The sequence below is a fragment of the Lutjanus erythropterus genome, unplaced genomic scaffold, assembly GCF_056507025.1.
Source record: "Lutjanus erythropterus isolate fLutEry1 unplaced genomic scaffold, fLutEry1.hap2 Scaffold_171, whole genome shotgun sequence".
NCBI lineage: Eukaryota > Metazoa > Chordata > Actinopteri > Lutjaniformes > Lutjanidae > Lutjanus > Lutjanus erythropterus.
Window position 1 is genome coordinate 220,001 of NW_028146648.1, and position 15,000 is coordinate 235,000.

Below are 15,000 nucleotides of genomic sequence, written 5' to 3' on the forward strand. Positions count from 1 at the left end.
GTTGATCAATAACTGGATTTATTGACGTGTGTGATGTCATCATGTTGTTGAATCTGAACTCTCTGATCTTCTGGATGATTTGACATTAAAATAAACTGAATCTGAGGGTTTTGATGTTCTGAAAAAGAATTTATATTTCATATTTAAGGCTGCTTTTTTTTTTTTTGAAGACACGTTTAGACCAGAAACAACATTTATTCATATATACAGTTTGTTTTAGCAGGTAAAGTAATATTGATGTAATGTTTGTCTGATCTGAGGTCAGTGTCACAGATAAAGATTCTGTTTGTGGGCCTGAAATATTAAATCCAATATAAACACGTTAGAATCAGTTTGTCAAAACTACAAGATAAAAACTTCAAACCTCAGATTCACAGAAAATAAACTGATGGTTTATTTTGTTTTTTTTATACTGAAAATCTACAATTGAGTTTAGTTTCCTGTTTGTTTGTTTTGATCTGTGACCAAATAAAGTTGAAAACATCAAATATAAAAACCTAAAATGTTTTTTCCTTCACAGATTCTCATCGGTTCAGAAATAAAAACTGATTTTCACCTCGTGTTTCAAAAATAAAATCAAACCTCAGTAAAAAATCTGCTCCGTTTTGTTTGACAAACAAACATGTGACTGAATGATCTCAGTGTTCATGTGATTTGTTTAAATAAAGTTTTGGATGTTGACAACACGTCACATCTGGACGAGTCAGTCGGCGTTTACTCACATTTGCAATGGAATCATCGAAGTATCGCTCCAACACCGACTCGTCCATACCTGAGACACCTGAGACACCTGAGACACCTGAGACACCTGAGACTCCTCAGGCTCCTTCCAGGACCTTCCAGGACCTTCCAGGACCTGTTTTCAGGACCAGAGCTGCACACACAGCTGCATCCAATCCTGAACTCATCACACACACACACACACACACACACAGAGAGAGAGAGAGAGAGAGAGAGAGAGAGAGAGAGAGAGAGAGAGAGAGAGAGAGAGAGAGAGAGAGAGAGAGAGAGAGAGAGAGAGAGAGAGAGAGAGAGAGAGAGAGAGAGATGCCGTCCTCTCTGACCTCCTTCATCCTGAAACATCTCCAATATTCATCTGATCAGTCTAATCAATAAACCTGTCGTTGTCTGTGTGGAGAAATAAAAACAGTTTTATAACCAAATTAAACTATAAAAGTAAAAAATATATGATAAATACATTAAATTAAATGAAATAATTAAATTAAAAGAAAATATAAATGTTTAATACAATATTCTAATAGAGAGATGAAGAAAAATAGAAAATCAGTGTATAAATTCTCTACTTTCTGCAGAAATATATAAAGTTCAGAGTGAAACTTTAAAAAACTGATTTTAACAGCAGTTTTACTTCAGTAAAAGTAATAAACTACAGCGCTGAATTACTCCGTTACAAGTAAAAGTCCTGCATTAACATGTTACTGAAATAAAAATATGAAAGTATTAGAATCAAAATCTACTTAAAGTAAAATAATTCATTCTGAAGAATAATCTATATGAATGATTTGTAATTATTGAGTCATTCAGTGTTTTTTCTTTTAATGTTTTTATTGATTTATTTTTATTGATGGTTCAGAAACACTGAAAACATCCTGTTGACCAACCAAAAAAGAAATATTGGATTTTATTTTATTTTATTTTACTTTAGTGATTTTATTTCCTGCTGGTGGATCAATCTGTAATGATTGTAATTGATTATATGTCGTTTTATATTGTGTATGCGCAAAGTAATCAGATTACTGTAGCGTAGTAACTGCGGATGTATCTGCAGTTCCCCCTCCCTCCAGCAGGGGGAAACCGGCTCCCCTCCAAACCCTGCAGGGTCGGAGCTCCGCGCATGCGCACAGGATGTCAACACAACAGCATGGCTGCGTGAATGTGTAGAGCGAGACAGCGGAGCGTTCATCGATTATTGCCGCTGATTGATAACTGATATCTGACCAGATATCCAATGACGTGTCTGTGACGCAGTTTGTGATGAAGAAGAAGAAACAGGATGGAGGCTGTGACGAAACGACTGACGGAGTTCAGCCTGGAGGCTCGCGGTGAGAAACAAACTTTAAATAAATGATTATAATTAAAATATCTTCGATAGAATATTAATTCATTTGATTCTATCATCATATATTTATTATTTTCTGTACATTTAATTATTTAAAGTTTCTGAATGAACATTAAACTTTTTTTTACACACATTTCTGAATTTGTATATTATTTTTATATTAATATTCTCTATTTTTCAAGTCTGTCCTGTAACAATTATTTTCTTTATTGATTAATCTGTCGATCATTAATCAATAAGTAGTTTGAGCCATAAAATGTCAGAATATGTTGAACAAAAAGTCTCCTTTTGGCCGCCACTGTTCAGATCTGTATCTGAACCAATCAGTGCCTCACCTGGAGGGACCACCTGACCCACTGACCTTCTACCGCGACTGGATTGGTCCAAACAAGCCCTGCATCATCCGGAACGCCTTCAACCATTGGCCGGCTCTGTCCAGGTGGAGCCTGGAGTACCTGAGGTGAGTAGGCCCCGCCCAGTCTTCTTCTTCTGTGGTTAGAGCGCGGGTGTTAATTGGGGTGTTTCCTGTGTGCAGAGAGAAGGTGGGGTCAAAGGTCATCAGCGTGGCGGTGACTCCTAACGGATACGCCGACGCCGTCAGCGGCGACCGCTTCATGATGCCCGAAGAGAGACGGATGAGTTTTAACTCGGTGCTGGACGTCATCGAGGGGAGGGTGAGTCACACGCAGGAGTACAGAGTACTGCAGAGTACTGCAGAGTACTGCAGAGTACTGCCCAGTACTGCTGAATACTACAGAGTACTGCAGAGTACTGCCGAGTACTGCTGAATACTGCTGAATACTGCAGAGTACTGCAGAGTACTGCCGAGTACTGCCGAATACTGCAGAGTACTGCAGAGTACTGCCGAGTACTGCCCAGTACTGCTGAATACTACAGAGTACTGCCGAGTACTGCCGAGTACTGCCGAATACTGCAGAGTACTGCAGAGTACTGCCCAGTACTGCTGAATACTGCAGAGTACTGCCCAGTACTGCTGAATACTGTAGAGTACTGCAGAGTACTGCCGAGTACTGCCGAATACTGCAGAGTACTGCAGAGTACTGCCGAGTACTGCCCAGTACTGCCGAATACTGCAGAGTACTGCAGAGTACTGCAGAGTACTGCCCAGTACTGCTGAATACTGCAGAGTACTGCAGAGTACTGCCGAATACTGCAGAGTACTGCAGAGTACTGCCCAGTACTGCTGAATACTGCAGAGTACTGCAGAGTACTGCAGAGTACTGCTGAATACTGCAGAGTACTGCAGAGTACTGCAGAGTACTGCTGAATACTGCAGTTATTTATTTTCTTATTCTTTTATAGATTTACAGTTTTTTTTCACACCTGAGCAGGTGAATGCTGCCGTTGTATTAAAACTGTAATATTCTGTTGTATGAAGTATTTTTTACTGCGTATCTTCTGTAACAGTAAACAAACGTTTTAAACCAGAACTGATCAAACTGTGAGAAGATTTTAAAATGAAGAGATTTCAGATCAATCGATCACATGATTGATGAGGTAATAATGAGACATGAGGGCTGAGTTCCATTCCGGTGTGTGTTGCAGGTGCAGACAGGTGGAGGTGTGTTCTACGTTCAGAAGCAGTGTTCCAACCTGCTGGACGAACTCTCCGAGCTCACAGACGACGTCGAGCCTCACGTCTCCTGGATGAGTGAAGCTCTGGGTGAGTTCACGCTACTGAGCACGCTCAGACCGCACACACACATCTGTCACACCTGGACCGGCTCAGACCGCACACACACATCTGTCACACCTGGACCGGCTCAGACCGCACACACACATCTGTCACACCTGGACCGGCTCAGACCGCACACACACATCTGTCACACCTGGACACGGCTCAGACCGCACACACACATCTGTCACACCTGGACCGGCTCAGACCGCACACACACATCTGTCACACCTGGACACGGCTCAGACCGCACACACACACATCTGTCACACCTGGACCGGCTCAGACCGCACACACACGTCTGTCACACCTGGACCGGCTCAGACCGCACACACACGTCTGTCACACCTGGACACGGCTCAGACCGCACACACACGTCTGTCACACCTGGACCGGCTCAGACCGCACACACACGTCTGTCACACCTGGACACGGCTCAGACCGCACACACACGTCTGTCACACCTGGACACGGCTCAGACCGCACACACACACATCTGTCACACCTGGACACGGCTCAGACCGCACACACACACATCTGTCACACCTGGACCGGCTCAGACCGCACACACACACATCTGTCACACCTGGACACGGCTCAGACCGCACACACACATCTGTCACACCTGGACCGGCTCAGACCGCACACACACGTCTGTCACACCTGGACCGGCTCAGACCGCACACACACGTCTGTCACACCTGGACACGGCTCAGACCGCACACACACGTCTGTCACACCTGGACCGGCTCAGACCACACACACACACATCTGTCACACCTGGACACGGCTCAGACCGCACACACACACATCTGTCACACCTGGACCGGCTCAGACCGCACACACACACATCTGTCACACCTGGACACGGCTCAGACCGCACACACACACATCTGTCACACCTGGACCGGCTCAGACCGCACACACACACATCTGTCACACCTGGACACGGCTCAGACCGCACACACACATCTGTCACACCTGGACACGGCTCAGACCGCACACACACACATCTGTCACACCTGGACACGGCTCAGACCGCACACACACATCTGTCACACCTGGACACGGCTCAGACCGCGCACACACATCTGTCACACCTGGACCAGCTCAGACCGCACACACACATCTGTCACACCTGGACACGGCTCAGACCGCGCACACACATCTGTCACACCTGGACACGGCTCAGACCGCACACACACATCTGTCACACCTGGACACGGCTCAGACCGCACACACACACATCTGTCACACCTGGACCGGCTCAGACCGCACACACACACATCTGTCACACCTGGACACGGCTCAGACCGCACACACACACATCTGTCACACCTGGACACGGCTCAGACCGCACACACACATCTGTCACACCTGGACACGGCTCAGACCGCGCACACACATCTGTCACACCTGGACCGACTCAGACCGCACACACACATCTGTCACACCTGGACCGACTCAGACCGCACACACATCTGTCACACCTGGACCGACTCAGACCGCACACACATCTGTCACACCTGGACACGGCTCAGACCGCACACACACATCTGTCACACCTGGACCGACTCAGACCGCACACACACATCTGTCACACCTGGACACGGCTCAGACCGCACACACACATCTGTCACACCTGGACCGGCTCAGACCGCACACACACATCTGTCACACCTGGACACGGCTCAGACCGCACACACACATCTGTCACACCTGGACCGACTCAGACCGCACACACACATCTGTCACACCTGGACACGGCTCAGACCGCACACACACATCTGTCACACCTGGACCGGCTCAGACCGCACACACACATCTGTCACACCTGGACACGGCTCAGACCGCACACACACATCTGTCACACCTGGACCGGCTCAGACCGCACACACACATCTGTCACACCTGGACCGACTCAGACCGCACACACACATCTGTCACACCTGGACACGGCTCAGACCGCACACACACATCTGTCACACCTGGACCGGCTCAGACCGCACACACACATCTGTCACACCTGGACCGACTCAGACCGCACACACATCTGTCACACCTGGACACGGCTCAGACCGCACACACACATCTGTCACACCTGGACACGGCTCAGACCGCACACACACATCTGTCACACCTGGACCGACTCAGACCGCACACACATCTGTCACACCTGGACCGACTCAGACCGCACACACATCTGTCACACCTGGACACGGCTCAGACCGCACACACACATCTGTCACACCTGGACCGACTCAGACCGCACACACACATCTGTCACACCTGGACACGGCTCAGACCGCACACACACATCTGTCACACCTGGACCGGCTCAGACCGCACACACACATCTGTCACACCTGGACACGGCTCAGACCGCACACACACATCTGTCACACCTGGACCGGCTCAGACCGCACACACACATCTGTCACACCTGGACACGGCTCAGACCGCACACACACATCTGTCACACCTGGACCGGCTCAGACCGCACACACACATCTGTCACACCTGGACCGACTCAGACCGCACACACACATCTGTCACACCTGGACCGGCTCAGACCGCACACACATCTGTCACACCTGGACCGGCTCAGACCGCACACACATCTGTCACACCTGGACCGGCTCAGACCGCACACACATCTGTCACACCTGGACCGGCTCAGACCGCACACACACATCTGTCACACAGACAGATTCTGCGTTCCAACAGCTGCTTCGCCTCAGACGCCGTCAGACACCTGAGGACACCTGAGGACACACAGGACACACGTTGTGTTAAAGAACCAAACATCGTCACGTCTACTTCAGGGTTTTCATCACTGTGGACAAATCAAATTAAAACATACAAATATAAACTGGACAAAAAAAGACAAAGGCCAGGAAGGAGACAAAGAAGAAGATGAGACGGAGGACGGCGAAGAAGACAAATGGATGAAAAAAGAGACGAAGATGAAGACGAAGACTTCTTTAATGCTTTTGGAGCAACATTTGCTGCTGTTCCTGTGATCAGACCCGTTTTTCAACCTTTGATCTATTTTTCAAGTCTCTCCTCTAACTTTTATTTTCTTTACTGATTAATTCTCGATCAATCGATTAGTTGTTTGGGTCATTTCCCAAAGTCCAAGATGACGTCCTCAGAAACCAGAAAATATACACATTTAGGAAATTGAAATCAAAGAATTTGGAGTTTAAAAAAGTTAAACTGAGACTAAAACCAGTAAACTAAACATTTAAAACAATAAAATCTAAAGTGAAATGATCAAAGCCACCCTGGAAACTAAATTCAACGACTTGGACATTTATGGTGAATCCTCTCGTTCTCTGTCTCCAGTTTTACAGTTTTGTGTGACGACTACTAATTAATTTAATGAATCTGCTAATTATTATGGTTCATGGCGTCAGTGACGAGTGAAATGTTCAAGGTTTTAACTTTTAAGATGGAATTATTCTCATCTTTTTATTTTTATTTTCTGCAGCAGCTCACAAACAAACTGCGGTCTTAAATTGGTGTTTTTTTGAATGGGGTTTGGTGAGGATCAGCTCAGCTCGTGTCTGATAGGCTGGTATTAAATATAATAAATCACGTGACGTCTCACCTCCGTGGAGACGAGCGTCCCTGAAGCCGCTCACTTTCAGCAGGTGTTTGAGGGCGGAGCTAAAGTTCTTCTTCTTCAGATAGAAACACACCTGAGACATCAGTCCTCCGTGGTGGACAGGTGGGGGCTCCGACCGGGCGGAGGGAGGAGTGTCCTGGGAGGTGTAGTCATGGTCAGAGGAGGTCGACGTCTCTTCTTCCGTCTCCGTACCAGAATTATTTATTATTGATTAAAATAATTAATTTATTAAATGTGATCAAGTGAAGGTGTTGTCCCCCCCTTATTTTTATTTTTTTTATTTATTTTCAGGAAAGTCACCAGATGCTGTCAATTTCTGGCTCGGAGAGGCGAGTGCTGTCACGTCCAGTAAGCCCTGAACACAACACGTCAGACGGTGTGTGTTTAATGTGTGTGAACAGTGTGTTTAATGTGTGTGTGTGTGTGTGTGTGTGTGTGTGTGTGTGTGTGTGTGTGTGTGTGTGTTCCAGTGCACAAGGATCACTATGAGAATCTGTACTGTGTGATCTCTGGAGAGAAAAACTTCATACTGCTGCCGCCCACAGACAGACCCTTCATCCCCTATGGTAACCATAGCAACAACTCCCTATAATCCCACAGCAACCACCACGCATGCTCTCCAGTAACCATAGTAACAGTGTGTGTGTCCGTCAGGTGAGTATCAGCCGGCCGTTTATCGTCAGCGGGCCGACGGTGAGTTCGAGGTCGTCGATCAAAGCGGCGCTGAGAAGGTGCGTTCAGGTGGCCGTCTGTGACTTTCAGCACTCTTGTTTAAAACGCTGCAGTCTGACCTGACTACACCTCCTGACCCCCCGCCCCTCTCAGGTCCCGTGGATCCCTCTGGACCCTCTGAACCCTGACCTGGAGCGGTTCCCTCAGTACCGCAGAGCGCGGCCGCTTCGCTGCAGCGTGAAGGCTGGAGAGATGCTGTACCTGCCGTCACTGTGGTTCCACCACGTCCAGCAGACGCACGGCTGCATCGCAGGTACCTGAACGCACCACAGACAGAAAACTCTGCACCCGAATCCACCACAGACACAATTTAAAAAACTACATTCACCATCTTCAGTTCTAAAACGTGAGTTTGATTAAAGGTTTGGTTTAATTTATTGATCTGATCTGTTTGTGTTTGTGTTTCTGTGCTGCAGTGAACTTCTGGTACGACATGGACTACGACATCAAATACAACTACTTCCAGCTTCTGGAGACGCTGTCACAGGTCACCGCGCCGACGTGACATCACATGATGATGTCACAGTGACCAGAGGACTGGTTCAGTGTTTGTTAGTGAAGTAATGAACGAACAGCACCGAAGCAAATAACAAATAAAGTTTAGTCTGAAAATTCAAAGACCAAAGTCTGTTTCATTTACTGACGATTTAAGACTCATCACTCGGTGACAGGACGTCGCTATCATATCGTCTCTGATGTCACTTCCTTCTCTGTGATGTCCTACCACAATAAAAGTCCAAATATCAGAGACTTCATGTTCTGATTCAATGTAAAGACACAGAGGGATTAAAGAGTCACATGGATGTTTCCTGAGACAAAAACAACCAAACAAAAAAACTTTCAAACCTGAACTGATGATCAGATGATTTCTGGAGTTTCTGGGTTCAAAACGTCCTGAAGAACAAAAGAAAACCAGATTTTTACACATCAGAGCTGAACGTCACGTCACATTTACACCTGAAGCTTCTCCTGAGGTTTTTACAGGAGCTTCAAATGTTTGTTCTCATGTCTGAATAAAGTCACATGATGTTTAATAATTTACTAAAACTGTCAGAGCTGAAACAGATTTATTGATCTTCTATTAAAGTGATTTATGATGCTGCTGCTTCAGTTTGTGTGACGGCAGTAAAAATGAAGCCGAATATTTTATTAGATAAAAAGTTTCTGCAGGTTTCAAGTTCAAAAATTCAATTTAAGATCTGTTTTATGTTCAAACTGGAAAAAACAAGTACGAAGGACTGATGCTTTTCTGATGTGATGATCTTCTGAATGAACTTTCACTTATTAAAGTAACATGAACAGAAACTATTTTAACTACGATTAGACAACAAACATCAACAGAGCGGAGCGACACAACACGGCAAAGTTAACGCAAAGTTAACACAAAGTTAACGCAAAGTTAACGCAAAGTTAACGCAAAGTTAACACGAAGTTAACACGAAGTTAACACAATCAATGTTTTTTCATGAAAGGAAACAACCAGCTGTTCTTTTCAGAGACCTGTGCCACATTTTCTTGATTGATCAGATTTTTCATTGTCGAATAATTTGTCAAAAGAACAGATGAAATAAAAGACGAGTAGAGACAGTTCAGTTTGTTTTTTAACCCAAAAGAACCAATGAGAAAGCACTTTATTAAAGCAAAACCAGCTGAACACCAACAGCCTGCAGACAGAAAACAAACAAACCTTTAAAAAACAAAACTAAAATCTCTGAAGGTTAAAGGCCGTTTTTCTTTTTTCTTCTCCTCACATTCTTATTTTTTTTTCTGTACAGTCTCTAATATTGCATCGTCTCCAGAGTCAAGGCCACGCCTCCTCGCTTCCCTCCAGCGAATCATTTTAATGAACGGGTTACAGGTGATTATCACTCAGCTGCTGATTGGACAAACAGGAGCTCAGAATAAACTCTTTATGATTCTTTATGTACAAATGTAAACACAAACAAGGTGCAGGTAAATTCATCCACTGTCCACTCGCTGCTGCTCCAAACATGGCGCCCGGCGAAGCTCCGCCCCCTCACGTCTCGACTTGTTTGTTTGTTTGTTTGTCTGAGACATTCGTAAACAGGCAGCGATCGATCGACTGTTTGGATGTGAGAAATGAATCTAAGAATCAGTCTGTGACGATCAGATCAATAACACAAACTGTTTCAGTGATCAGGTGAGAGGAAGGGACCGCTCTGATTGGTTCAGATCTGGTCACGTGACGGAGCTCTGAACGCTCACATGACTTCATGCCTACTCTTTTTTTCTTTGTTTTTTTATGGTCCGTTTTAGAAAAGTGGAATCAATCAATCAACAATCAAATCAATATCTAGTGTCAGATTATAGATTTGATTAAGAACTTTCTGTCATTGATGAACATGATCAGCTACCAACCGATCAATAATCATTAATTATGACAGTACAGAGTGCAGTGACACAGATATTCTACAAGCTGCAGCAGAGACAGAAGAAGAAGAAGAGTCGTGACTGGGACACTTCCTCCAACTGCTGCTCGTCACTGAAGAGACGCTTAACGAGCTGCGCTTAACGAGAGACAGTCTGTCATCAACGGTCTGTTAACGAGCTGCTGCTGAGACGACCGATGACACGTGACAGGACCAGACTTGATTGGATGCTGTGAGGAGGCGTCTGAGCAGCAGGGGGCGCCACACTGCAGAGAGACGACATGAAGCAAGTCAGGTCACACCTGAACACACCTGAACACACCTGAACACACCTGTCTGTCAGAGGAGCTCAACCAGTTCATGTTTAAACTGTTTACATGTATCTGGATGTGTTTGTTTAAAGGGACAGTTCGTATTATTTTAAGGTTGGTGTTTGCGGGACTTTTCCACCGTCAGTGTGTTTCTGAACTGAACTCTACAAACTGTTTCGTTAACTTCCTCCACCTGCTGCTGCTTCTCCACACGTCTACTGCAGGAAACACACTGACTGTGGACAACGACCTCACACAACCACACTGTCCCTCACAGACGTGTTTGAAGGGGGGTGTGACCTGCTGTTGCATCATGGGAGCAGCAGATGTTTATGTCAGCGACCTGTTTCTCACACACTCTCTCTCTCTCTCTCTCTCTCTCTCTCTCTCACTCACTCTCTCTCACTCTCTCTCTCTCTCTCTCTCTCTCTCTCTCTCTCTCTCTCTCTCTCTCTCTCTCTCTCTCTCTCTCTCTCTCTCAGTCGTCGTCACAGCTCCTCCTGTAGATCGGCACGTTGATGCTGTGGAACGCTGGCACCCAGCGGTTGTCATGGAGACCCACATTGCAGCCAGGGGCGTCCCTGTGGGCGCCGTGGCAACACATCCAGTATCCCGGGCCATACGGCAGCGCCTGGCAGTACGGCTTGTGGTGCCAGCGGCACAGCGACACGTCGCCGCGGCCGTAGCGCTTCTTGCACTGTTTGCAGGGGTCGTCGCGGTAACGGGGGTCAGACACCCACAGCGAGTCAGCGGGCCGCACGCCGTACGTGTCGATTATGAACTTGAAGTAGTGGCAGGTACACTTGAGCGCAGCCAGACTGTGCGTGGGCAGCAACACGAGGATCTTCAGCAGCAGGTGGTGCGGCAGCACGGCGAGGAACGGCTGCGGCTCAAGTAGCTGCTGCAGCCGCTGACGCATCTCCAGGAAGTCCTGCGACACGGACGCGCGCCGGCTCAGAGACGCCGCGCCGCCATCGTTGCTGAGCTCCTCCTCCGACACACCCTGGCCCAGAGGCTCCTCCTCCTGAGCTCTGTCAGCCTGTGTCCTCCTCCTCTTCTTCTCCGATTGGCTATCAGAGTCAGCAGCAGGGGGGCGGGGCTGTGTGTCAAAGGTCATTTTGTGGCAAGGAGGGCGGGGCTCTGGGTCTCTGGGGGGGCAGGGCTCTGAGGCAGCAGGAGATAGAAACAACAGGCCAGGCAGAGGCTCCGCCTCCTCTGACTGAGGGGGTGGAGCCTGCGTCTCTACCTGATCCTGGACTGCAGCCTCACTTGAGGGGAGGAGAGGCGGGGTAAGGCCAGGTGAGGGGGGTGTGGCCAGAACTGCAACTGGTGTTTCTGAGCAGCTGATTGGCTCACCGCCAGCACTCTGAGCCCCTGGCAGTGATGATGACGATGTCACTGATGATGTGGTTGATGATGTCAGTGACGAGGGCCGGCAGGGGGCGGGGCTGTGGTCGGTGGTGGCGAGCAGGACTCGTCCCACCGTCCTCCTCAGGCTGTTGCTCCTCGACAGCTCACCCTCCGCCCGCCTCCTCAGACACTCCGACTCCAGCTTCGCCACCATATCCGACACCCTGACACTCTCTGGCTCCTCCCCCCTTAGCTCTGAGGGGGGCGGGGCTCTGGACAACGTGATGGAGGTGGAGCTCCTTTGGACGGCGAGGAGCGGTTTTGTGTCCGGCGGCCGTTCGCTGACTCTCTGCTCCAGGAACGCCACCATCTCCACCACCGACACCTTCTGCTCCTCCTCCTCCGTCGTCACCACCTCGCATCTGCGCTGCTGGGCGGAGTCTGAGCGCCGTGGAGGCGGTTTGTGGGCATGTTGTTGTGCATCCACGCCTCGGGTCCTCTGTTCCTGCTGGCTGTTTCCTGATCTGCGGCGCCGTTTAGCGCTGCTGTTTTCCTCCCAGCTTCCCTTGGCCTTCACAGCCCGTAACAGCCCCGACATGGCGCCGTGGCTCGTACACATGGCCGGCGTCCTGTCTCGGGTGCCGGAGCTGTTTGGCAAATTGTGTTCACTGCCCCCAGCACCGTCGACCCGCCCTCCATCTGAGGCGAAGATGGCTATCTTCTCACGGACGTGTCCGGGTTTGATGACGGTCCAGATGTCCAGCGGGGCGTCTGTGTCGTCTGTGGCGGTCTGGTACAGTCTGAGCGAGTCGTGGTTCTCGTAGCCTGGCGTCGGAGGGAGGAGCTGCAGGGCGGCGGCGGGCGATGCCTTCAGCCGTAGTGACGCTGCGCCGCTGCTGCCGATGTGGTTGTTGTTGTTGTTTGTGTTGTTGCCACAGCGGAGCGTGTTGGTGGAGATGATGCTGAACGGCAGGCGGCTGCTGCTGCTGATGTTGCCATGGTTACTGCTGCAGGTCCTCACACAGCATCCGCTCTGCTGAGACAGCGTCTGGACGCCGACCGCCTCCAAACGCAACTCTGAGCGCACGAGCTTCGGACACGACTTCAGGTGCATGATGGTCCTGCGAGACAGAGAGACGAGGGGGCGGGGACACAGGTGACATCATCAAAACCATGAAAACACATTTCTGAGGAAACTGCAGTTTGAACGCTGCTGAAAGCTGAAGAGCAGAGGAGGAACGAAACAAGAATTTAACACTGAATATCTTCAGGTTTGTGAAGAAAACGTGAGAAACGAATAAATCTAATGTACAGACTTTAAATATGAAGGATGAAGGTACAGGTGGCAAAAACATCATATCACGATTTTTTTATTAGAAAATCACGATTTCGATTTTATCACGATCTTACATGTATTTATATTATGTATTATGCTTTGTATTTAAATTTAAATTTACTGTTTTTACTTTACTTTCTACTTTCCACATTAAAAACATCGACACCACATGATTTTATATTTTTGGAGCGGCGCATCTTTTTCGCTCGTGTCTAGAAGGTAACTCTTTATCTGTTCGTCATTTCTACTAAAATAATCAAACTCTCGCGATATTTCACAGGTCTAGGGTTCCCTTCTAGACACGACCCTCTGTCTCTGTCAAACTACAGACAGCAGACTGTCTGTGAACATCACGATGTTACACAGACTTTATTTGTGTGAAACTCAGGTTTGGTTTGTCACCAACTTTGTCATTTTTATTTTTTAATCAGTCTGAGAGGACGACGGTATCAGTGATTGATTAGTGATCAGTCTGTCCTCCTCTCCTCCCTCACCTGTTCACTCTGCTGTGAGAAGATCTGAAAGTTTCTCACAGACAAACACAGACTCTCCTGTTTTACGTTTAGGCCTCTTTATACAGCTGTTTAATGTTATAAGAGCATCTGGTTGGTGATGATGTCATTAACCATCACGTTAGTTTGTGATGTCATTAACAACAGTCTCCTCCACACGCAGCTTCTCTGCAGTTGGTCTGTGTGTTTCCTGATCAGATAGAGATTGAGTTTCTATCTAAAAGTATTAAGGAGTAGAAAAGAGTTAAAAATGCATAAAAAGATTTGGTGACTTTGAACAGTTGAATGGTGTAAATTTCACCAAAAATAGTTTTTCTGAAACTATGAAAAAGATCATTAATAATCAATAATGCACTAACTGCCACGAATAATTTAACACCTGAATTTGTATGTTGAAAACATGGAGGAAAAATAATGAAGAGCTGTTTTTTTTCAGCAGATGTTAGCAGGCTAACAACTCAGAGGAGCAACAGTTTGATTCATTATCAGTTCAGATAACAAGAAAACAGTGAAAAATGTATTTTATCAAAACAGTTTTTAGAGCTTTATTCCTGTTTGGCACCTGCCTGCTCGACCAGGTGAGCGCCTGGATTTACTGACTGCAGGTGGGCAGCTACCTGAGGTGGTGAACATTAGCATGTTAGCATCCTCAGAGTGATGTCAGAGTCGGCGTTTGTTCTCCTCTCAGATAAACACGGAGTTAAAAACAGCTCAGACCTTTCAAGGACACATTTCTGACTGAAAACAAACGCAGCTCTGAACGTTACTGCCAGTTAATCATGTGATCACACACACACACACACACACACACACACACACACACACACACACACACACAGACACACACACACACACACACACACACACACACAGACACACACACACACTCCTTCAGTATGAAAGCTGCAGGATTAAGAATGCCTTATAAGCACTGGTTAGTCCCTCAGATGGACTGGTTTTAC

General features: G+C 47.4%; 3 protein-coding genes across 5 annotated transcripts in view; 1 reads left to right on the top strand and 2 right to left on the bottom strand.

Moving 5' to 3' along the window:
- Positions 1 to 807, bottom strand: part of tbpl2 (TATA box binding protein like 2) — an 8,301-nt gene extending 7,494 nt beyond the window's left edge. For all 3 annotated transcript variants that reach the window (XM_084714267.1, XM_084714266.1, XM_084714265.1), the window contains exon 1: positions 723 to 807. In XM_084714267.1, the coding sequence (XP_084570393.1) occupies positions 723 to 770 (48 nt within the window). In that variant the 5' untranslated portion in view covers positions 771 to 807. The remainder of the gene's footprint in view (positions 1 to 722) is intronic.
- Positions 808 to 1,840: 1,033 nt separating this feature from the next.
- jmjd7 (jumonji domain containing 7) lies at positions 1,841 to 8,764 on the top strand. The gene is made up of 9 exons (XM_084714269.1): positions 1,841 to 2,063; positions 2,387 to 2,540; positions 2,616 to 2,754; positions 3,647 to 3,764; positions 7,699 to 7,755; positions 7,878 to 7,973; positions 8,062 to 8,138; positions 8,233 to 8,392; positions 8,556 to 8,764. Exons 1-9 carry the CDS (start codon positions 2,015 to 2,017, stop codon positions 8,642 to 8,644), a joined length of 939 nt encoding a protein of 312 aa, XP_084570395.1. The 5' UTR covers positions 1,841 to 2,014; the 3' UTR covers positions 8,645 to 8,764.
- A 2,449-nt stretch (positions 8,765 to 11,213) lies between these two features.
- The window catches only part of fbxo34 (F-box protein 34), a 4,978-nt gene continuing 1,191 nt past the window's right edge, over positions 11,214 to 15,000 (bottom strand). Inside the window, exon 2 of the mRNA XM_084714274.1 lies at positions 11,214 to 13,311. Within this exon, the coding sequence (XP_084570400.1) occupies positions 11,319 to 13,304 (1,986 nt within the window). The 5' untranslated portion in view covers positions 13,305 to 13,311 and the 3' untranslated portion in view covers positions 11,214 to 11,318. The remainder of the gene's footprint in view (positions 13,312 to 15,000) is intronic.